This window comes from Danio rerio, chromosome 16, assembly GCF_049306965.1.
Source record: "Danio rerio strain Tuebingen ecotype United States chromosome 16, GRCz12tu, whole genome shotgun sequence".
Classification (NCBI taxonomy): Eukaryota; Metazoa; Chordata; class Actinopteri; order Cypriniformes; family Danionidae; genus Danio; species Danio rerio.
The window spans coordinates 45,730,027-45,756,070 of record NC_133191.1 but is presented as its reverse complement, the minus strand read 5'-3'; the positions used below and the strand labels follow the sequence as shown (position 1 = coordinate 45,756,070).

Genomic DNA, 26,044 nt, shown 5'->3' with positions numbered 1-26,044 from the left:
CTCAGGCTCTCTTATGAAGTCCTGCTTTTGCAGTAATTCTCTCAATGCATGTGTCAATCAAGAGACTTGGAAAGATGGAAAACCTGGATTAAAGTTCATTCATTCATTTTCTTTTCGTCATAGTCCCTTTATTAATCAGGGGTCGCCACAGCGGAATGAACCGCCAACTTATCCAGCACGTTTTTACGCAGCGGATGCCCTTCCAGCAGCAACCCATCTCTGGGAAACCTGGATTAAAGTTAATAAAAGAAATCATATTAAAATATTGTTAAGTCACTATTTTTATTTAATGAATATTCACAAGGTTTTGAGACATTCTAATGATTTATTATTTTTGCAAATTATTTTATTTTATTTGAAAATATTTATATATTATTATTATTTTAGACATTATTACACTGTGAATCAAGCTAACGTTTAACTATAGTTCTTACCACAGCTTACCTCTGTATAGTTCTTAACAATGGTTACCACTGTGAATCAGGCTAAGGTACAGTATAACTATAGTTCTCAATTGGTTATGTACCTAGCTCAAAAACAATTTATTTTTTTGCATTATAAATAATCATTATAAGTTTATCTAATAATTTACTATTAATTTTATTGTATTATCTCATAATTTTGTCAACTAACGTCAGTAGATTTTCATAAGTAAAACTGTTTATTTATTATTCTCATTATTTCATATTTAATTATTCACTTCTATTTTTAAATAATGAAAATAATCATTAAGAATTATTAGCCCCCTTGACTTATTAGCACCCGTTTATTTTTTTCCTCAATTTCTGTTTAATGGAGGGAAGATTGTTTCAGCACAATTCTAAGCATAATAGTTTTAGAAATCTATTTCTAATAACTGATTAATTCATCTTTGTCATGATGACAGTAAATAATATTTTACTTGATATTCTTCAAGACACTTCTATACAGCTTAAAGTGACATATAAAGGCTTAACTATGCTAATAAGATGAACTAGGCAGGTTAGGGAATTAGGCAAGTTATTGTATAATGATGGTTTGTTCTGTAAACAATCGAAAAAAATTAGCTTAAAGGGGCTAATAATTTTGTCCCAAAATAGTTTTTTAAAAAATAAAAACTGCTTTTATTCTAGCCAAAATAAAACAAATAAGACTTTCTCCAGACGAAGAAATATTATCAGACATACTGTGAAAATTTCCTTGCTCTGTTAAACATCATTCGGGAAATATTAAAAAAAGAAAAGAAAAAAATCAAAAGGGGGCTAATAATTCTGACTTCAACTGTATGAAGATTAGACATTTATTTGTATTCATTATTAAAATTCTAAACCCAAATCAGGGATTGTTTTATTTACTTATCTATCTACTTTCTAACCTATTAATGAATTTATACATCTTTTATTAATATACTTTAAATAATTATGGTATTTATTAATTAAGTAATATTAATATTGATAATATTAATTTCAAGTAATAATTTATTTTGAAATATGTTCTCACCATTTACAGCGTGTTCAGAAATGTTTGATATTTAAAGGGATAGTTCACCCAAAATAGAAAACTGTCATCGTTTACTCACCCTGTACTTGTTCAAAACATATTTCAGGTTTGTTTTCATGTTGAACACAAAAGAAAACTTTTTGATAAATGTTGGAATCTGGCACCCATAGCCATTTGTTTTCCTACAATAAAAGTTAATGGGTACACCAGCTTACCAATATTCTTTAAAATATCTACTTTAGGGTTCAACAGAAAGAAAGATAAAACCTATAAGTTTGAAACTGAAGTCTGAGAGTGAGTAAACAGTGAAGTTTCATTTTGGGGTGAACTATCCCATTAATGTCTTTAAATACCATGTCTAGATATGAGAAACTTGAAGTAATTATTAATATTAATTGAAAAAATGTCGTTGAACAAAAAAGAAGACATTTTGAAGAATGTTGGAAAATTGCTCCCAACTATTGCAGCCAATGTCCTCTTTTGTTACGATCCATTCTGAATGAACAAGCAATACAGTTTACATGCTTCATCCTTGTGACATCATTTGTTAAGGTTAATATAAAATAATTTATGTAGTTCAATCAACTAAAATTGTAGTTAAGAACACCTGTTTTAATGGCCTATGTATTGAAAAATAATCAGGGTTTAAATCGGGCTCTGGCTCATAGTTACAGTTAATGCGTTGGACCACGTCAGGCTTGTACACAAAGTGAATGGGCTCCAGTAGGGTCGGGTTGAATTTTTTGGGCCCGCTCTAAGCTCTAAAATCAATGGCTACCGTCCAACATTCTTCAAAGTATCTTCTTTTGTTCTCAGAAAAAAGAAAAAATATTCACAAAAGTCTGAAGCTACACAAGAGTAAGTAAAAAGTGAATACATTTTTATTTTGGGTGAACTCTCTGTTTAATGTTGTTAAATACTATGTCTAGATATGTAAAACGCAAAAGAAATTATTGTAATTATATAAAAAAATATCCTGTTGAACACAAAAGAACCTGGCACTCATAGTAATTTTTTTCCGACTATGGAAGTCTACAAGCTACCAACATTCTTCAAAATATCTTCTTTGAGTTCAACAGAAAGAAAAATATACTCAAAGGTTTGACACTACACAAGAGTGAGTAAATAATGAGTCAGTTTTCATTTTGGGGTGAATTTTCCCTTTAAAGTCTTTAAAGACTATGTCTGGATATGTAAAACTTGTAAGGTTTGAAACCGAACAAAAGTGAGTAAATAGTAAGTACATTTTCATTTTTGGGTGAACCATCTCTTAAACGTATTTAAACTAGATATGTAAAACTTGACCAAGTAATTATTAATATTAATGTTACTGAACATTCTCACCACCAGAGCACTTTTAACTAGTCTTCATTAAGAGAGCTCTGAAAACATGCAGATTTTCCACAACTAATCCTGTAAATGTTGTAGAGCAGGAATCTGGTTTTACAGTGAGTGAAGGCTGATCTTGAAGGAGAGAAACTGAGGCATATATTAACATACTGCGAGTCCTGTGGAATTAAACTAATTGAGCTGTGCTAAAGCGAGCCGGTCCTCGGGAGAGATTACCGTTTGGTATAAATTACCACTAACCCAGGGAAACCTACATTGTAATTATTCTGTACCTGGCAGACTTACCAGATGCTGCTTTTCAGGAGAATTTCAAACACATTTTAGGGTGTGTTTTTTTTTTTTTTTTTTTTTTTTGACTGTCTGCTGACATTTGCTCATGACATTTACTCCACTGCCTGTAAACTCACGCAGCAGGAGCGCATTCTGCATCACCGCTTAGTTTTTGGACTCAAGGTGAGTGTCAGAGATGGGTATTTGAATAAAATCTATTTAAAATACCTCATTGAATACTGTGGTTTCTATATCCGAACGATGTGGTGCTTGGCAGATCTTAAAATTTTGATGATAAAACCTCAGATTAACAACATATCAGACTATTAACGATTTTTGTAAATTAATTAATTTTGTCTTTAACTGTATATGAACTGTAGGAGAGTTACAGAGTATGTTACTGTATTTTAAAGTTGCATTGTAAAAGTTACTGCATATTTTACAGGGAAGATATGAAATACTGTAAATACATACAGCAAGATAAATGGTGCAGTAATTGTTTTGGCTGTAATTAATTTACATTAAGTTACTGGTAAACTACAGTAGATGTGTATTTGACAAAAATAAAGTCAAGATAGAAAAGTTGAGTGACAAACCTGTGATTCAGATGACTAAAGATCCATTTTAGCAGTAAATGTTTAAAGTGGTGGTTTTCTGGATGATCTTCTTAGTCTCTCAGATCATTCTGGAGGATATTTTATTTATTTATTTACTTACTTTGCACAGCTCTCGCTACAGTATTTGAGTCAGGATGAGTTCTAGACTTTGTCTGGACAACTGAACCTCTTGATTGTTTGATTGTTTTCTTTTTCATCTGTTGCTGCTGTGTTTGGGATCATTGTCTTGTTCACTAACCCAGTTTTGGCTCATCTTTACACTGTAAGGTATTTTATTGTATTTTTGCTGTAACCTACTGGCAACAACTGCTCCTTTACAGTAATTTACATGTAAATGTGTTTTACAGTAGCAGGGCCCTATTCCACAATTTAACTTGACAGTAAAAAAGCCTTACCGCAACTTATTTTATGGTAAAATGCACATTACCACACTTTACTTTTACAGTATGACAATTTACAGTATTTTTACTGTAATTTATTTGCATTTTACACTGGCAGTACAAAACCCTTTATTTTTAGTATTTACTCTTTAATTTAATAAACTCCAAACAAGTGACAAGATCACGTGCAACATTATTTTTTATTATTTACTGTTATTAAATCCATTTAAAATGTTATAAAAGTAATTTAATCTATTTTAAATACATTTTGTGATGCAAGATGTTAATAAGTAATTTTTTTCATTAGTCACTGTCTTATTTTTGTCTTCAACTACAGTAGCTGTACTTGATTTCTTTAATTAAATTAGAATACAGCAAATTTCTAATATATATAAGATTTCTTCAAAACATTTCTAAACATAATAGTTTTAATAACTCAATATTAACAACTGATCTATTTAATCTTTGCCATGATGGCAGTAAATAATATTTGAATAGATATTTTCAAGACACTTCTATACAGCTTAGAGTGACATTTAAAGGCTTAACTAGGTTAATTAGGGTAACTAGGCAGGTTAGGGTAATTAGGCAAGTTATTGTATAATGATGGTTTGTTCTGTAGAATATCGAAAAAATATATATAGCTTAAAGGGGCTAATAATTTTGACCTTAAAATGGTGTTTAAAAATTAAAACCGCTTTTATTCTAGCTGAAATAAAACAAATAAGACTTTCTCTAGAAGAAAAAATATTATTAAACATACTGTGAAAATGTCCTTGCTCTGTTAAACATCAATTGGGAAATATTTAAAAAAGAATAAAAAATTCAAAGGGGGCTAAAATTTTGACTTCAACTGTGGTATTTCAATGGACACTGACATTTTTTTTGCAGCAAATAACTGTAAAATTTCTCACAGTAGTGTTTTGTGTTTTAATGAAAATTAGGATTATTACATTTTTGTCATTTGTAATAAAAAAAAAGTTTTATTGTTGCACTGCTGGCCTTAATGAGAGTTGGACTGGGCTGCTTCAGTCAGGTGCTCCCCATCTGTGTCCTGAATTCCTGAAACATTACTGACAGCTGAAGTTTATTTTCTTTCTCATGTTCAGAGTGACGGTCACCTGAGTGCAGGAAAATGAGAATCAATCCTCTCCAGCTGTCTGAAGTCCTGCTGTTGTTCTTGATTTTCTAATTAGGGTGATCTGATTGTAATTGGCTATTGTAATACAGTTGATTAGAATTTTTGTTTGTGATACAACTGATTGTGGATTTATGTTTAGATTATCTCTTTTAAAACTTTGCTTTTTAAACTAATAAAGCTTTTACATCTTTTTAAAGTCAACACAAAATGATAGTTACACTAGTTTGTCTTTCCTTTGTTTTGTCATTATTTATCATTATAGAGTTAGAGACACCCATTCAACAGCAATGCATATGTCTAATCAGTTAATCACATGGCAGCATTTAGGCAAGTAAACATGGTAAAGATGATATGCTAAAGTTCAAACTGACATTAAACGTGACGTGGTTGATGTCAGACTAAGGTGCTGTTTATGCAGCGATGTCAAACTCAGTTTCTGGAGTGCTGCAGCTCTGCACAGTTTAGTTCTGACCCTGCTTCAATCGCCTTACCTGGAAGTTCAAAACAAGTCTGAAGGACTCAATTAATTTGATCAGGTGTGTTTAATTAGGGTTAAAGCTAAACTGTGCAGACTGCGGCCCTCCAGCAACTGACACCTACCCACTGGCGCATTTGAGTTCTTAAAATGGTATTGTATAATGAAAATGCTCCTCGTCCACACTGGCTTTTTATTTGTTTCAGGAAAATTGATCTCTGACCACACTATACAGCCTAAACTGAATGATAAATTACATTTATTGAGCATGTGCATATTTTGCCAGTATCTATACTTAACTAAATAACGAAAAAGAAAGAAACGGTGCTGCACTGCACTTCACTGCTTTTTCAATTTTAAAGTTGAGTTGTCATTACAATTACATTACATTGCTTGTATTTTGTTTATAATAAATACATTACCAGTGATTCCTGCTTTAATTAAAAACATTTGATAAATAGTTTTTTTGTAATAAAAAACTTTTATCATGAACTTTTGCTCATATGAGAGTATTGGTCTTATTAGAGGGGCTTGACGAATTAGGGAATGTTACTTAATAATCCAGTAAATCATTCAGAGAGCGACTATGGATAAACACACCTTCATTTTCAAAAGTTTAACTAACAAAACTTCTTAACTAACAAATGTGTGCATTTTAAATCCAATATGCACTAGAGTAAACAGCACCCGTGTATTTCAGAAACTGCTGTTCTATTGGAAGACGCAACCATTTTTATGTTTTAGGAAGAATGGACAGAGAAAAAGAGTAAATATCCAGTGAGAGTCAGTTCTGTATATGCCACAGATCAAAAGTGGATCCCTAGACTGGTTTAACTCATAGAATGTAAACAATAACTAAAAATAAACACCTGTTACAACCATGGTCTGCAGAAGAGTATCTCTCAACAAACAACACATGAAGCAGAAACCTTGAAGCAGAAGAGCTACAGCAGCAGAAGAGCACATCAGTCACACTCCTTTCAGATAAAAACACAAAACAAGGCTACAGTTGATGCTGGATCAACAAGCACTATATTGTTTGGATCACCCAAACTAGCCAATATAAAACTAGATCTAAAAAATTGCATACATCTGAGTCTCAATTTTAGCTGTGATGCTCCAATGCAATTTCATGGCAATTTGAAACTTTTTGATTGAGTAACTAATTCGTATGAATCTATACAATCTAATTTGTACAATTTATTATGATTTGCTTATTACCCAATGACTGTTGGGTTTAGGGGTGGGGTTTGTTGCCACGCCTCCTTTTTAAACTCGTACAAATTTGTACAAGAGAGCCTCTAAACTGACAAAACGTAAAATACTTACACTTTCTCATGAGATCAGGCTGGATGTTCAGTTATTAGGACCAGAATTTATCTTAAAATATCTTATTTTGTGTTCAACAACAACAACAGCAACGTCAACAAAGAAACTTGGTTTGGAACCCCTTCAGGGAGACTATATAGTGAGAATTTTTTTTTTTTTGTGTGTGAACTCCCCCTTTATACTGCTACATATTGCAATATAATATAGTGACACAATAACTGTGATGATTTCCATTCTTTATATATAAGTAATTCAGTTTTAGTAATCCTGCAACTCTACAACCTGAACCACTGTAGAAACACCACCTAACCACATCACACAGCACAACTCATCTCTGATTTCTTGAACATCATAATGAGTTTACTATACTCAGATGGCCTCCACTGTCATCAGATCTCAATCCAGTTAAACATCTTTAAAAAAAACATAATGAATGGATGATGAACATATCAAATAATGTAAGATTAATGGGCTATATTCCATAAATATAAACTTTATTCAGTTTGATTTCATGGTCACTTTAAATCTTGTTGAGCTCTGATATGTGCCCAACAACCATGAATAAGACGCAAAGCTGCTGTTTTCCAGCTCACTCTGATATTGTACTGTAGCCCAATGCTGCAGTTTGCAAATGATAGATCCTCTATACCCAGAAACCCTCCAGCTTCTTCTGGATGGGTGATTTCACGCTCTTTGACCAGTTCCCATGGCAACATCTCAAGTAAAAACATTGGAAAATTTAACTTTTTTTTTTTTTTTGATCCTCGGAGGATCCATGTCCTACCTTCCTTTGATCTGCCGTCACGCTGATTGTACAGATACAGCGCAGCATAAAAACCAGAACCTGACAAAGAATAGCACAGTTTATATGCCTGGATTTCATATAAATCTAAGGTTCACTGACAGAGAAAGAGTAGGCTTTCTCAACAGAGTTTACATCAAGATCCAGGTTTGAAATTTTTTGCAAAACAGAAAGGCCTAAGAATCAAATATTATTGGTTGATTGTTAGTCATATAACCAGTGCCTGTCATGTTTCAGTACTAAGAAGCATTTTTTACATACATTTTTCCAAGAGAGACTGTAAACAACTCTCTGTTAAAGTATTGTAAACCATGAATCATTCAAGGAGAATCACAAACTATGATTTTAAAGAGAGAAATATGCAAAGAACAGACAAAAAGTCAGATGTTTAACACTGTGTAACACCATTAATGACTGAAAGAACTACAATCCCATGAAACATTGTGAATGACACAAATGAACTACAAAATATTAAGAAATTAAAAACTATTCAAAAGTTACTAGTTGTGTACAAAATAATTCTTTCTTTTTTTGTTGTTTGCAAAATAATCAAGTTTCAAGGTGTTTTAACAGAAGTGGGTGGAGCTTAGGGCCTAGCTTAATTGCAGAACTCTGGTGGAGTTTTCTGTACAGCAACATGGTCAGTTTAGTTTTAAATTCATACCGGATATTGTTTTAAAGATGTGTTTTTCATTTCAGGTATGGCATTTGGGTGTTCTCCTCGTGTTTGCGTGGGTTTCCTTTCGGTCTCCTGTTTCCTCCACAGTCCAAACACATGCTTTATAGGTGAACTGAATAAGCTAAATTTGCCATAGTGTATGAGTGTAAATGCAAGGGTGTATGGATTTTTCCCAGTACTGGAAGGCAGCTAGAAGGGCATCCACTGTGTAAAACTTATGCTGGATAAGTTGGCAGTTTATTCGACTGTGGTGACCTCTGATGAATAAAGGGACTAAGCCGAAGGAAAATGAATGAATGTTCTCTTAAAAAAAGTAATTTAAAGTGTGTGTGTGTGTGTGTGTGTGTGTCTGTGTGTGTGTGTGTGTGTGTGTGTGTGTGTGCAAAATTATGTGTACATATACACATTTTTCTCAGTATTTAAGGTCTAAAAACATGGGACATTTTATACTGACATATTGCCATTTCCAGCAAACAAATGTTGATACTTAAAAAAAAAGTTAATATTAAAAAGAATTTATTTAAGACATGCTATCGTGAGTGTCTGTAATGTGAGCTACATAATAATATTACCTTTCTAAGTATCGCATACTTTTTAAAAAATTTAACTCGAGTTACTTTTTACCTAAATAAGAAGATTTTAAAAATTAGTTTGCTAAATTAAAATTAGTGTAAGGACATTGAATCACACTCAATAAGAAAATGAGTTTCCCGCGAGAACAGACAGAAACCAAGATGGCAGATCCTTACATTTCTGTGATGGAAAGAAAGAATTGGAGATTAAAGTCTCAGTGGACAGTGATTTTACTAAACTAATAAGACAAATATACAAAAGTAGCAAACAAATTGCTTTCGACTTTCATTAAACTGTATATACGACATGTGTAGCATCAGGAAGTTCTCTGAACGTAACATTATTCTTTTTTTTTTTTCATTCTTTTTATTTTTTTTTAAATGAAGGTGTAGGGGAGAGTGGGGCCTTTTTAGTTTTGGCCAATTACTGAAAAAGTAATGGGGTTAGACAAACCTTATTTTTTAACCAACAACACATATACCTCTCCTACAAATGAGCACAGGTTGCATGATCGCTGGACTTATGGTTTCTGTGCAGTATTGCCAAAAATGCCAGGAGTAAAAATGTTACTATTTACCCCACCTGCGGGGCAAGATGTAGAGGAGGTTTAGTTGTTACACATGCTTAAAAAAAGGCAGATTTTACACAATTAATTTAAATCCAGTTTACTTTAAATAGTAGCTATATTTCCTCAGTACCTAGCTCAATTTATTTTTTTTATTCTACATAGCACAGTATGTTTATTTATTTATTTATTTATTTATTGGATAAACACATATGGATTTTTTTGGGATTATCATTATTATTCAGTGGACTTATTTGCAGTTTTAGCAATAAAATATTTTTTATCTAAAAAAGTTTTCAACATTACACTCAAAATTCAAAACTGATTTTGTTAGTTTAATTGGTGTACAACAGTGTGTGGCTTAAACCCTTAAACTGCCTGCTCTACCAAATGGTTGACCCTATTTTTGACTGTTTTAAATAATGATTTAAAGAATAACTGTTTTTAGTAATTCTGTACACAAACAGCACTGTTGGTTTAAAGAATGACTGTTTTTAGTAATTCTGTACACAAACAGCACTGTTGGTTTACAAAAAAAAAAAAAAATAAAATAAAATCCTGTTTCACTGTTTTGATATTGGTTTTATTGTAAAAAACAAAAAAAGACAACAACAAGAAAACGTTAAATACGAACCTGAAACATTTTACGGCACATTTAAAAAAATAAAGGTGATGTAGTATTCAAAAATGATTTATTTTGATTATGTTTTTAAATAAATTGGTCTTACACTTCATATTTTCAGATTTTTCATAGTGTATGTATTGATTCTGGTACTTTTACAATAAACCGACATATCAACTATTTGGTAGAGGCTGATATTTTAGAAATTTTAGGATGTGTTGAAAAAAATGCATTGAGAGTGTTAACTAGCAATATTAGGAGTTCAGAAATGCAATCTGAAACTTTTTTTCCCCTAGTGGGACAGTTAAAATGATATAAAGAGAATTATTAAAGTAAAATCCAGAGAACCAACAATAATTTGGAAGAAGTCTCGTAATATTTCTTACAGATCTATGTATGTTTGATTATAACATTAATTTCCTCTGCTGTCTGTGAACCAATCAGACATGTGACCCATTTCCTGGTCACGACGGTGCACTGGTGTAACCAAGCCGAGTTTTAAATAATGCAACCGGCGAAGTGCTCTACTAAAGCTCGGCCATGTTTCTGCCTCTACAAGAGCTTATATTTACATATTCCTCTAAAATGAACATCTTTTTGAATAATGAATGCAAATGAGACCCAGTCGACTGAGTGTGTTTGGATCAGTAGAGGAATTTTTCATGTCTCTGTGTGCTTTCACAACCTTTCTTTCTCTATTTCTCACATATTTTAAGTGTGTGTGTGTGTGTGTGTGTTTGTGTGTGTGTGTGTGTATTGTGAAGAGTGTTGCCTAAAGAGGAGTTTTACCCAATTATTAAATATATAATGAAATATCTAGGATACTGTCAAAAGATGTTTTCGTATATGCAGAAGTGTTGTCTATAGTCTGATCTAATTGCTAGTTTATTCCATTGAAGTGGCGTGGCAATAACTCCTTCAAACAATCTATTGTGAGAAAGTGCTTTTAGCATACTTTTAATGTATTTATTATAGAAAAAAGCATACTTGAAAATAATGTACTATAACACTTAATTTCATAGTGTTAGTGTTTTAGTGTAATGAGATTTAAGTACTTGGTAACATTCAAAAGAGTTAGAAACAGGATATGGGTTTGGTCTACTTCTTATATTAATGATTAGCTTAAAGTGATTATACTGAGCTGCTCATCTGTGTATCACCGTTAAACAGTGACATTCATATTAAACAGAGGTTTTTGAACAGTACATTGGCATTCTATCACTGTAACCGGTCTGATATGCTGAATAAGTAATACAAACAGAAATATTATGACTTTTTGTCCTTCACTTTGGCACAATTGCATAAAACGATATAAAAATAAAGGTAAAAAAATGATTAAAAAATTTAAAAAAACAAAAAAATAAATTAATTAACCAATAAATTTATAAAATTCTACTTTGTAACAAGGATAACGTAAAATAAAGTGTCCCCAGATTAACTGCAAAACAAATGTGAGGTTTTTAGACTCTTAATTACCTGCTAATGGCAGTTAAATAAAAATAATATTGGTCCAAGTTTATGCGAACAACTGTTAACACCTAAGACATCATTTGGCAAGCAGTTAAAACATGTTTGCATATACTTTAGCTTTGCATTTCCCTAAAAAACTGCATTCTCATTCAACAATCAATCAGAATCAAGCTTTAAAAGCCCCGTACTGTAAATGCCAAAAAAAGGTAAACGTCATTCATGCTAGCTTGCTTCGTGTTTTTCTTGTGTTATCTCCCATCAGGCTCACGTAGATGGAAGTTTGTCTGCAAAAGACAGAGCTCTGATTGGCTGTTCAGCCACAAATCAGAGCGCGAGAACAAAAACTGAAGTTACAAAACCAAGCCAACTAAGCAAGACAAGAGGGAACACGAAGCCAGCTCATTTGTTTCATTTGTTAAATATTTGAAAACGATATTGATCATCAGACATTTTTCCACAAGTGAGTCCATCTTTGGTGAGCGAAAAGTATTGTGAAAACAGTACATAATAGAGATGGGTTGTTCTTAAATGATTCTTTTATTTTGAACAAATATTCTTTGTGACTTCAGAGTTCTTTCAGGGAGTGACTTAGTTGTGCAGGTTGGGTTGAAGATTAATTTCTTTTTAAAAACACACCCAAATCTTAAAACGTGTATTCAGAGGCTAATCTGAAAACCGCCTTTATACGGAGCGCGTCCGTCAGTCAGCTGAACGGCGACTGCTGCACAGATCGATCTATCTCTGTTATCCACTGCTTCCTCAGAGGATCACAAGCTGACACAACATTCCTGTCATTCCGATACAAGTTTTATTTATGGAGAAAACTACAAAGCACTGTAGTGTTTGGGTGTTCTGTGTTTGTCTAAGATAATTAGTCTACCAAAATTTGTATATTCCAAACAAAGTATGAAGCTAAATGGTCAGTCCTTGTCACATAACTCGCGGTGCGCTCGTGGCGTTCATTTAACTGGATTCACCTGGAAGGCGCAAGCAAGCCGCACACCACCATTGGATATAACGAATTTGCATGAACTCTAGAAAAGATGCGATATGCAAACAGCCCCTAAAAGGCCGCCATCATTTGCAATCTCCAGCAGTTGATCTCGCACAGGCATGCTGGATTCACCTGATTTGTTGACAAATGGGTTGCGGGTATATTTCTTGGCAGTTTATGGGTCCTTCACTGAGCCTTTTCTCCTTTACAAAGAAACTTTCCAAAGACGTCTGTTTCTTACTCATTTTGCTGCTTGTGGGTTAAATGTGGGTGCTCAAGTGACCAAGGTGTACCCGAGTAAATATGGTCATTTTTTTAAATAAAAGATTTTTCTAAATAAAAGATCATTCAGACAAAAACCCAAAGACTTAAAAGGTGAACTAATCATGAGTGTTTCTCGCTCAGACTGTGTGCATTGGTTATGCTTAGACTGTCAGTCACATGAACGAATTACTCAAATTTGAAGACATGTCAGAAGAGGTAGATCTGAGCTAATTACAGACAAAAGACCCAGGTAGATGTGTTTGGAAGCAACTCTTATAGAAAGGTATAGAAAGATATATCCTCTCATGTACATAATGTGTGTTCTCATTTCAATTGGTTGTCTTTTTGGTCTAGACGGAAACAGAAGCAGTCGCCGGAAGTCAACAGCACAGTTTTCATGACCTCTATTTTTCATTGGCTTGGTGCGTCCTGGGCTTAAAAAATTAAAGATCTGTCATAAATGTCCCCATGACTTTCCAAAACAACATGACTTTCTTCAGTAGAGCATGAACATAATGTTTCAAAGGTGAGCTTGCAGGAATTGTGTGAATTAAAAAAAATGTTTCTCAGAGCAAAAACAGGTTGCCTTTCACTTGACTAATGTTCCGGCATGCTGTTTTTACACACAAGGTTATATCATGTGTGGTCATGAACACAAAGGAAGTTCGGGTTGTTGACCTTACAGTCTATCAGGCGTTCTGCTGAGAACACAATAGATCAAGGCTGCAAACTGCAGATATGTGGATTTTTATCCACTCAAGATATCAAAACCAGATCACTTTCCACAGCAGATCGACTGTAAGGCTTTATTTAGATGTGAAATCAAACCTCGTCAATCAAAGGTGACGATTCTACAAATAACCGGCATATTCTGAAAGCCAGAAGAGCTTTCATTAGTTTTTATCCATCTGTCCTTACATGAGCTGTCAATTATCAATTGTCTGATTAAAAAAAACAACCTAAATGTCACATTTTAATAATGTATATTTAACTAATGCATACACTCACCGGCCACTTTATTAGGTACACCTTGCTAGTGCCGGTTTGGACCCACTTTTGCCTTCAGAACTGCCTAAGGGGCCGATCACACCGAATGCGCTTTTTGCGTTGAGAGGTGCCTTTTTTGAAGGATTTACTAAAAGCCACGAGTGTTGTGTGCGCTGCTTATCCACCCTGTGCGCTTCTCGTTTTAACTGCATTGCTGTGCCTTGCGGTTTTTGCTCTTGGGCTTGCCGTAAAACAAAAGTCAACTCTGAGTGGAAAAAGCAAGCTACGTTACTCACGTCTTTTTCATTTTTCAATCAAATGAAAGCAGAGGCAGGATTTCAGCTGAGGTGCCAGCAGTATTAGTGTTGTTGAGACTTGTGGTTGACTTGTGATTTTGAGTTCTCCGCAGTTCTATGACTCCACAAATCTTAAATATCACATGACTTAAGCATCACGCAGTTGCTGCAGATTTTTCGGCTGCACATCCACGATGCGAATCTTCCATTTCACCAAATCCCAAAGGTGTTCTATTGGATTGAGATCTGGTGACTGTGGAGACCATTTGATTACAGTGAACTCATTGTCACATTCAAGAAACCAGTCGGAGATGGTTTGTGTTTTATGCACGTTTTCCAGCAGGAAGTTGTCATCAGAAGATGGGTACACTGTGGTCTTGGACATACAACAATACTCAGGTAGGCTGTGGCATTGATACGATGCTCAAGTGGTACTCAAGCGCCACACCATTACACCACCATCACCAGCCAGAACCATTAATACAAGGCAGGATGATCCATTCATGTAGTTAACTCCAAATTCTGACCCTATTATCTGAATGCTGCAGCAGAAATTGAGACTCATCAGACCAGGCAACGTTTTTCCAATCTTCTATTGTCCAATTTTGTTGAGCCTGAGCAAATTGTAGCCACATTTTCCTGTTCTTAGCTGATAGGAGAGCCATCTGGTGTGGTCTTCTGCTGCTGTAGCCCATCCGCCTCCGAGTTGTGCAGTCAGAGATGCTCTTCTACATACCTCGGTTGTAACGAGTGGTTATTTGAGTTATTGTTGCCTTTCTATCAGCTTGAGCCAGTCTGGCCATTCTCTTCAGACCTCTGGCATCAACAAGGCATTTGCAGCCACAGAACTGCCGCTCACTGGATATTTTCTCTTTTTCGAAAAATTCTCTGTGAACCCTAAAGATGGTTGTGGTGAAAATCCCATTAGATCAGCAGTTTCTGAAATACTCAGAGCAGCCCGTCTTGCACCAACAGCCATGCATGTTCAAAGTCAATTAAATCACCTCTCCTCCCTATTCTGATGATTGGTCTGAACTGCAGCAGATTGTCTTGAACATGTCTTGACCAGTTTCTGCCATGTGATTGGCTGATTAGAAATTTGTGTTAACGAGAAGTTGGACAGGTGTAACTAATAGAATAAAATATTAAAATACATATTAATTACATATTAATACATTTTATATATTATTTGGCATTAAGTTTAAATTATTTTTCTTTTTTCCAATTTTCCATTTTTAATTTAATTTAAAAGTTTCATTTATAAAACGGTAACAGAAAGTTTGTAAGTCATTGTGTTACACATTTATTTTAGTTGCAGTTATTTTATTTAAAATACATTACTTTTTACAAAAAGTTTTTAAAGTCCCAGTAAGAGCAAAATAAAGTTTTTAGATGTTAGAATCAGTTTGCTAGTCTTAAAGACATCTATAAACTAGTGTGCTCTAAAATAATGAAAAAGTTTGCATTTAGAAGATATAAACATCCAAAGCTTGTAGTTTGTCACTTTCATCTAAATGAATCAATGATTGTTTTGACATCAACTCATACTTCAGATTCTCATCAAATCCTCTGACCAATCATATGCTCTCTAGTATCTGACATGTCCTGTCCAGAGCAGAGAATGTGATAAAGCGAAATGTCATTGGCTGTTTGTTTAAAAATGAGTGCCTACTCTATGTCCTGCCTAGTCTTCATGGTTAAGTTCAAACTATGTCAGACATTAAACAATAATGCACATTTAAAAACACTTCACAGGACTTTTAACCATATTTTTAATTGTCTCCCAATCCACCCAATCTCAGAAAAATAAAATAAGAGTGTCAAGTGAATATCCAGTGAAGATTAAAGTCAAGCAGAAGCTGACAGATGCAAGACAGAACACAGGCAGTGTTTATTTGTGAAACTTTGAAGTCCAGTCTGTTAATCACCAGCAGCTGTTTAGGGAGAGATTATTTTTCATAAATACCTAAATGGTGCCATTTCTGAAGACCATTTGAAAAGCAGCCCACCTTCCTCTGTCTTCTGATGCATTAGCCAAACATAAAGAATCGCGCACCAAAGTAACATGCAGATATTGACTTATTTACACTACTTTGTTTGGCCAGTTTCCAAAGGTGAATCAACTGCAGAATACTAATGTTTAATTTAAACCTATTTCAGTCAGAAGAGAAAAATATTGATTAAAAAAGAATTATTCTGAAAATAGGAGTATTCATTTTTTAATTACCCTATGTTATTACCTTTTGTTTGATGACCTGTATTTAATTAGCTTGTTTTGAGTCAAATTATTTTCCGTGCAAATGTGCTGCTTTTCCCCCTTGTATTATTATTATTCCACTGCATCGTTTTCAACTAAATCAATTCCTTTAAATCAATATTACATGTCTGTTCATTAATTTGTTTGTTAAGTAGCCATGTAATTAGCAGGATGCTGGACTGTCAGCTATTAATCATCACAAAATAAATTGCTTACAAATGGCATACTTACAGATAATTCAGGGCTTATTTAGCAATTATTATTGTGTATTATAATTTATTTATTACAATTTTATTTCTTAATATTTTATGTAGCAATTGTCAAATTAAATAGAATGAATACAATTTACAAAATAAAAATATAGGTAATTAAGTAAAATTACAGAATAATTTGATATTGCTGACTGCACATTATGACTTACATAATTAACAAGTCATCACTGTAAATTATTGTACATACAGTAAAATAACCAAACATGAATTAATGCAATAAAAACACAAAGCGAAACTTGAATAGATTAATAGACAAATAAATTAATTAATGAATAAATTGCAGGCTCTCAGGTCTCCTAATTCCTGGCCTAATGTTTTTTTTTTCCTCTGAAAACAGCCAATATAGTCCTTCTAACACACAGATCAGCTTATGGACACAGAATGCTGATTCACGGATATGCTGCCTCCCAATAGGGTGCTTATGTAAATAAGAGCTGCCTGGATAAATATTGAAGCTATGGATCATGGTTTCTCTGAGGTCATTGAGCAGAGGTCATGTGATCTGCAAAAGTGCCAGGAGACCTCTAAGTGCTGAGTTAAAGAGGTCATAAAATAAGTAAAAAAAATCCCCTTGATCTTGATCCCTTGACATATTACTACCATGAAGATTCTGCAGGTTTCTGAACTCAAAACTTTTTTGTTAGTCTAAAAACAGCTAATATTGAAGCCAATCTTCCAAAATGTCAGGTTTTGGAATATGCCACTTTATTTTGTAAAAGTAGTGAGTGGCTAAACTCTGCCTCCACAGGAGATCAACATTACTGCCTGTTTAGCTCCACCCACCAATTAGTATAACGGATTAAACGATTTCATGAATAAATGAGGCTAATCTCCACCTCCACAGAAGAGCAACATCAATATCACAACTGCTTTTATATTACTGCCTTATAAGCCCCACCTACTGATCAGCATATGTAGAAGGTAAATAACTACTTCTACACACTGTAAAAAACAAAAGTTGAGTCGGCTTAACATTGTACAGCAACCAGCGTCAGGACATTTTGGAGTTTACTCAACTTATATTGAGTCAAGTGCAATACTTGTGTTGAAAGTTGAGTCAACTCAAAAAAGCTCTGCAGCAAGTTGCCTTACAATTTCGAGTTGAGTCAACTATTATTTTTTTTTTTAGAGTGCAGCACTGCCTGTTAGCTCTACCAATTATTAATAATGCATTTTGTTAAAAAAAAAATGTAGTTAAAATAAATAAATAAATAAATACACATACATACATAAAAACAATAGTTAAAAAATTATTAATAAACAAAATTAGTTTCTGTAATAGGGAGGTTATAGCCCATCTCCACAGAAAAGCAACGGATGCTTCTACATCACAGCCTCATAAGCCCCACCCACTGATTTGCATATGCATAAGTAAAAAAAGAATAAAACAAATGACTGTAATAGTGTAGCTTCTACATCACTGCCTCGTTAGCCCCGCCCACTAATTAGCATATTTAGAAGGTATGAGGTACTTAACAGAAAATTAACATAAAAAATGAAATTGAGATAAAAGCCACTTACTATGCCATTATTTCTACTTTTTCATCTTAATTTAGATATTTATTCAGTCAATGTTGAGTTGGTAAGTCATAATTTCAACTTTCTACATAATATACATGCATATTTTTTCTATAATAATTATGACTTGTACGGTGAAAGTTTTGAATGAGTAGAGTTCCTTTTGTTGAACGCTGCACTTTTTGAAACAGACATATTATCAATTCTTTACACCACCTATGTGTGACTGAATGAATATGTATGACTCCTTACATATTAATGTGCTTTCTTTGTGTCTTGAGAGGCGCATCACAGATCCCTTTCAACATCACAATCCTGAAATACTAATCTCAGTCAATAACACAGCGTGGAGGTGTTGTAGAATATAAATCCTCTCATTGCGCTGTGATTTCCAGCTGACTTGGCCGGACTCTGGGCTCTTCTGAAAGAGACACACACACAGATTACAGAAGCACACCTCGCTATTGTTGAAACTCTGTCTGAGTATTTGGGAAAGAAAGGCTTAAGACAGGTGCATGGGGCAGATAAAATGTGATAGACATTTGTCCTTGGTTTTCAAGTTCTCTAAAGATATTAGAAAGAAAACCAATGGGATTGAGTAAAAATGTTAGCATTAAGAGGAGCTACAAAAAGAGAAGTGAGGTAAATGAGAGATTTTTAAAGATGTTATTATAACATTGCAATAAAATAAAATAAAATAAAACAATTAAAGTTAAATTAATGTAAATTAAATCACATAAAATTAATGAAAAGAAAACCAAAAAGAATAAATAAAATTTTATAACATAAAAAACATGTAAAAATAAAATAAAAAATACATTAAAATGAAAGTAAAAAAGATTAAATTAAATTAAATGAAACATTAAAAATAAAATAAAATACATCAAAATAAATGAAGAGATAGAATGAAAATAAAAAATATAATAAAATGTAATAAAAATAACAAAGGAAAAGAAAAAATACAACAAAATTGTATTTAAAAAATTAAAGAAGTAATAAAGGGAAATTAAAAGAAAAAAATACAACAAAACTTTATTAAAAAAAATTGAAACAAAAATAAAAAACAACTGAAAGTAATAAAGAGAAAATAAAACAAAAAACAAAAAATAAACAAAATAGAATTGAAAATAATAAGGGAAAATAAAATATAAATAAAAGTACATGCAAAATGAAATAAAAATAGAATAAGAATGAAAAGACAAAAATGTAAAAAAAAATATAATAAAAAGAAGAAAAAAATAATTAAAAATCAAAATATAAAGGGTAAATAAAAAAATAATTGCATAAAATAAAAATAGAAATAAAATAAAAAGGAAGATAAAAATGGAAAAATACGGCCAAATTCTATGAAAAATAAAATAAGAAATAAAACAAAAATACAATTGAAAGTACTAAAGGGAGAATAAAATAAAAATTACATTAAATTAAAATTAAATTTAAAAAGAATAAAAATAAATAAATAAATAAAATTCCATTTAAAAATAATAAATTAATAAAAAATAAAAAATAAATAAATAAACAACATGTTAAATTATCTTATTTGTTGATTGTTCAAAGATTAATTGACTACCGCAAAAGCAACAAAGAGGTGTCCTTTTGCATATAAACTAACCAAAGCTTTCAGTACACCAAGGAATGGCCAGAAGTTATGTGAAATTGTTGTTATTTGTAGGCTCAAGGCAGCTCTTCCACCAGTCTGAGTCCAGACACCTATGAAAGTCCATCCACATTTACACAAGGGCCACTCCATTAAAAATAAGTAATGGTCTGTCAGCCTCGTCCCACGATCCACATTCATCTCAAAGCTCAATTTATGAAGATAAGAGAGCATCATTACCCCTGCTAGCTCTCATCAGCCGAGATTTTTTGGAGGAAGCAGAAGTGCTATAAGTGAAAGTGGGGTCTGTTCTGAGATCAGTGGGTCAACACTGAGCTCTAGAGACCCATTTCAGCTGGTAATGAGCACTAACATTCACTGCACCTCATTCAAGTCTTATTTAGTGCTTTTTTCCAAATGAAACTAGAAGGTGTGACTGCTTCGGTCAAGTAATTGGAATGATCCACCAACCCTGCTGTCATTAGGAGGACTAGTAAGAGCCCTATACTAATTAGATCCCTTATCTCTAACATTTCAAGGAAAAACTGACATAGATATGGCACTTTTCCTGATTTTAATTTAAGCAATTGGTTAACCTACAGCAGTGAAAATAGTGGACCTTCTATTTTTTCACTAAGATACAGTACACTAACCGGTCACTTTAAAAGGTACACCTTTCCATCTGCTTGTTAACGCAAATTTCTAATCAGCCAATCACATGGCAGCAACTCAATGAATTTAGGCATGTAGACATGGTCAAGACAATCTGCTGCAGTTCAAACTGAGCATCAGAATGGGGAAGAAAGGTGATTTAAGTGACTTTGAACGTGGCATGGTTGTTGGTGCCAGACAGGCTGGTCTGAGCATTTCAGAAATCTCTAGGGTTTACAGAGAATGGTGCGAAAAAAAAGAAAATATCCAGCAATGTATTTTAAATATTTAAATTTTGTTACTATTTATTTATAAATTTCCCAAGAACAAGCAGGAACTGAAGACAGTTACAGTAGAGGCCAGGCAGAACATCACCAGAATTGAAACCCAGCTTCTGGTCACGTTCCAGACTTCAGGCTGTAATTGACTGCAAAGTATTAGCAACCAAGTATTAAAAAGTGATTGTTTGATTTATGATTGTTATTCTGTCCAATTACTTTTGGACCCTTAACAAGTGGGAGGCACATATGCAAACGGCTGTAATTACTACAGCGTTCACCTGATTTGGATGTAAATACCCTCAAATTAAAGCTGACAGTTTGCAGTTAAAGCAAATCTTGTTCGTTTGATTTTAAATCCATTGTGTTGGTGTATAGAGCCAAAAATGTAAGAATTGTGTCAACGGCCTGATATTTTTAACTGTATATTTTCAGTGAGAGAATTCTAGCCTGTGTTTAGCTAAAGTGCACTGAAGTCAGGTTTTAAGTGAGATTGATATGTGATGTAATTACTGTATCATCACTGAGAGAGGAAATCTATCTGTATTTGTTAAATTGTTAATCTGAGGTAATTAGTCTACCTTTATTATTGTGTAATTCCATATAAAGTGTGAGCCAGCATGGATGGTTACCATCCCATAACTTGTGGTTCGCTTGTGGACCTCTAAAATGTTTACATTTTTTCAACTCGCGGCGGCTGGAAAATGTGAGCGGGACATACCACATTTACATCCCTTCCTATTTAAAGACGCAATATGTGAAAGTCCCCTTTTGTTGACTCAATATCAGACCTGTGCATTACAAGGCCCTGTTATTGGTTGAATTTAAATTAAATAAATACTTCACGCGAGCCGATCAAACAAGTCCAGCGGGCCTCATGTAGCCTGCTCGCTGTAAAATGCCCAGGTCTAAATGTCAGTTAAATAACAGGCTTAGGATAGGATAGCCACATGTAAAATGTAACATATATCCTCTATTTCATTATAATCTTAAAATACATTTCAATTGTATTGCATTGAAAACTTTTAGTTAAGTCAACTAAATGATTTACTGTTTAAATCTTAGGTACACTAAACTTGAAATTTTTAAAATATTTTTTAAAGATTTTTTAAGGTTCAATCAATCTGTAGGAGCTTAACGTGTGGGATCGTGTTGACAACATTGTCATCTACAACCAAAACCTTTCAACAATACTGGCAAGAACGTTTTCCAATCTTAGTACTTTCATTGTCATGTAAATAAACACTCTGAAAGATGTTGAAAGTAAAGTCACATTGGTGGGCAATTCAGCACAACACTAAATCCAGTATAATAACGCCACCATCACTCAGAGACAAACCAAGTGTTTTTCTGCTGAATAAGGCTGTAAATTAGATGCTCAAGGGGCCAAATTCACCCCCCAAAAACACCATTGGTTTAACAGCACAGGTCTATCCGTTCAGTGTGATTGAGGACCAGGCCTCAGCATTGCGAGTGAGAAACACTAGAAGGAGTTTGTTTTAGAAACTCATTATCATGGCAAACATCTGTAATTTATCTTCTTAAGGCTAGACTCTGTCAGACATCACCTTTTATTGTCTTTCTTTCTCTTATGTGCAATTCTCCACAAACGCCAACAGTTTAGCTAGCAATTGTTGTGATGATACATTTATTTTGTCAGGGAATAGAGATAGCTTCTGTTTGGATAATGCATTGTTGACTCACATTACTGTCATAGTAACTGTGATCTATGGCTTTCTTTAAAGAACAGTTCATGCTAAAATGCAACTCAATGGATGCTGCCTGCTGCCACTTTAAGTGTCCAAAAAAGATATAAAAGTATGTTTAAATAAATAAACATGTGAAAGGCTGTATGACCGATATAACAGACATTGTGAAAAGGCAAAACAAAACAGAAATAAAACTAAGTTCTTATTTTTATTCAAATAATATATTATAATGTGCATGAGGTAGGCTAATTTATTTTTATACTTTTAATGATGTATCATTCAATTTTAGAGTCCTTTAGAGCAGGCCCAGTTCTTTTCTTACCGACCGCAAAAGGGTAGGCTGAAAGAAATCCCAGGTGGGCAATTTTTACGGATGAGGTTAGGAGATGGAATAGCAAAAATATTGATGTAATAATGTTCTTGCTTGGAGTTTAAGTCAATATAAGCACAAACATGGTTTTAATCCAGTCAACATTCAGATTGGACGATTGCTAGACTAATAAGCCCATAAATTCAAGCAATATTAGAATTTTTTCAAAGATAGATCGAAGTTTGTGTAAAAAATTAATATTCAGGTAATATTTTAATGAGAAAAATTCAGAATTTCGCATAGTTGTATTTTGATATCATCACTGTCTTTTGCATTGAGGGCCAGGACCATGGCCTCTCCACAAAAGTCTCCCAGTCCCACCTATTTATAATTCATTCATTCTCGTGTCGGTTTAGTTCCTTTATTAATCCGGGGTCGCCACAGCAGAATGAACCGCCAACTTATCTAGCACGTTTTGACGCAGCAGATGCCCTTCCAGCCGCAACCCATCTTTGGGAAACATCCACACACACACACACACACACACACACACACACACACACACACACACACACACACACACACACACACACACACACACACACACACACTACAGACAATTTAGCCTACCCTGTTAACCTGTACCGCATGCATTTGGACTGTGGGGAAAACCGGAGCACCCGGAGGAAACCCACGCGAACGCAGGGAGAACATGCAAACTCCTTACAGAAACGCCAACTGAGCCAAAGTTCAAACCAGCGACCTTCTTGCTGTGAGGCGACAGCACTACCTACTGCGCCACTGCGTCGCCCCTATTTATAATATTTATTATAAATGAATATTTAAAATGTATATTTATTTTAAATAAATAAAAGAATTATTTTTATGTCAAAAATAGATGTTTTATTTAGCCTCTATTGACAGTAGTTGCAGAGTCAACCGGGTGTGCTGATGTTTTACTGAAACAAGACTGAAGTACAAAGCCTCTTGTAGCCTACATCTGAAATCTTTTTTATGCTGAATAACATATCTACCCCGTGTTCCAATATAAAAAATAGTGGGAACTACAATAAAGCAGTGAATTTGAAGCTTTAGTTGACATTACCTAGTTAAATCTCCATATAGCACTATTTAGCATTTATGTGGCAAATGAAAATGAAACCATTTACACAAATGGTATCAGAGAAAAAGCATGAAGAGACCAGATGTAAACCAGTCGATGCAAAAAAAAAAAAAAAACATTAGTAACTCTCATCTACAGCCACAGCAGACAGTCCGGATCAAGAAGCCCTGACCTAAGCTTTTGGACACCGCTAAAACCTGACCGACTGGCACAGGAAGACTATGCTCCACTGCTGCCTTTCAATAAGAGAGGGCAAAGGCAGACCACAGCTAAACAAACTCAGATTGTGTTTGTTCACTCTAAATGAGATCTCAGATTCCTCCAGAGAGTGAATTCCCAATCTGAGGAGAGCACTGAGCATTTCTTTGTCCAATCAATCTCCCAGAACTGGAGTGAAAGTCCACCAGTCTGACTACATTTAGGTTAGAGATGCTATTTTAAAGTAGCCCTATTTTGTGGTTTAAAATGTTCCTTTTATTTGACATAAGTTCACAATACACACAATACAATATTTATAAAGCACATTTAAAAACAACCAAGGTTGACCAAAGTGCTTTAAATATGAATATTAAAGACAGAGAAGCAGAATATAAAAGAAACATTTAACAAATAAAATTAATGAAACAGTGATCAAGGAGTATTAAAAGCGAGAGAAAATAGATATGCCTTTAAAACTGACTTGAACACAGAAATGAAGGGGGAAAGTAATGTGAATTGGTAAACTGTTCCAGAGTTTATGACCAGCAACAGCAAACGCTCGATCACCTTGTTTTTTAAGGTTTGTTCTGGGCATGGTGAGTAAATTGAGATCATAAGATCTCAATGATTGAGAGGGGGTATACGGACAAAGCAAGTCTGTAAGGTACTGAGTAGGAAGAATCTTGGAGGCTTTGTAAACAAATAATAAAATTTTAAAATCAATTCTGTATTTAATGGTTAACCAGTGAAGTGCAGCTAAAATAAGAGTTACCAACTCATACTTGCGCGTGCCAGAGAGTAGTCTAGCAGCTGCATTTTGTATCAGCTGCTGATGAGAGAGACACATATCCAAAGATTTATTTCCTCATAAAAATATGGTCTAATTTCTAAAAGAGTTTCAAACTATTTGTTTGATATATTTGAGGATTAATTTTTTTTAAATCTCTACTTTCTGAGTGCCTGCTCTTCTCTGATTGGTCAGATGACCCTACTGTTTACCAAGATGAAACACTCATTAACATATCTGATCAGGAAGTTGCTGATCTCTTCCTTCCCTCTGTAATTGTAAAAGCTGTAAATATCTATTGCTTCTACTAAATTCAATTCAAGCACACATCAGATAATAAAACATGGAAATAATTAGCTGATCAACCTGAGCCTCCATCACATTCACAAACAGCTGTATTACACACTGAGGGTGCTCTCACACTTCGGTCGATTGCCTGGTCCAAACCCAAGTTCAATTGTCCGCCCTTGCCACCTTCTCAGTTTGTGTTTACACTGTCGTCAAGCTGCTGTTGTGTGTACAGCTGTTGCTAGGTGACAGCCACAAAAGCTAAGGCACCAAAATGGAAAGACAAATGCACATTGTGGTCGTTCTGCTTTTACTGAATATTTTAGTTTTGGTAACATACAGCCACTTGCGTCTATCTGCAACAAAATTATTTAAAACGTTCAGAACTTTTTGGAAGACACAAGCAGACATTATCGCTGTGTTTGCCCTGGCTCGATCCCACTTATCACCAAGGTACAGTACGTGATACATAAAAGTTTGTTGTACAGTTGGTGGTTCAAATCCATTATTTGGTATGATTGCATTCATGTGAGAAGTGAACCGGATCAGAGTTTGTGCGAACCGTACCCCAGACCACCTCTTTCAGGCAGACACGGTTCCTGGGTGCACGCAAAAAGTTTAGAAGACATTGTTCACACTAACTAAATTTACCTAACTCTGGCGTCAAATGAACCCGGTGTAGACCAAAAGTGCTAATGTGTAAGCTCCCTGAGTGAAAGGTAATATTTAAAAAATAGCGGGGCACTTTAAACATACCTTACTT

General features: G+C 34.0%; 1 protein-coding gene across 9 annotated transcripts in view; it reads right to left on the bottom strand.

The window, feature by feature from the left end:
* The window catches only part of nek11 (NIMA-related kinase 11), a 247,266-nt gene that overhangs the window by 81,781 nt on the left and 139,441 nt on the right, over positions 1–26,044 (bottom strand). The window contains exons 17-18 of one of the 9 annotated variants that reach the window (XM_073926499.1): positions 7,826–7,885; positions 3,190–5,217 (exon numbers count right to left, since the gene is read on the bottom strand). The exons of 4 other annotated variants lie outside the window; for them this stretch is intronic. In XM_073926499.1, coding sequence (XP_073782600.1) covers positions 5,167–5,217; positions 7,826–7,885 — 111 coding nt within the window. In that variant the 3' untranslated portion in view covers positions 3,190–5,166. Of the gene's footprint in view, positions 1–3,189; positions 5,218–7,825; positions 7,886–17,507; positions 18,762–26,044 lie in introns of those variants that run through there. 4 more of the 9 variants (XR_012392449.1, XM_073926502.1, XM_009292579.5 and 1 more) reach the window with 4 other exon arrangements.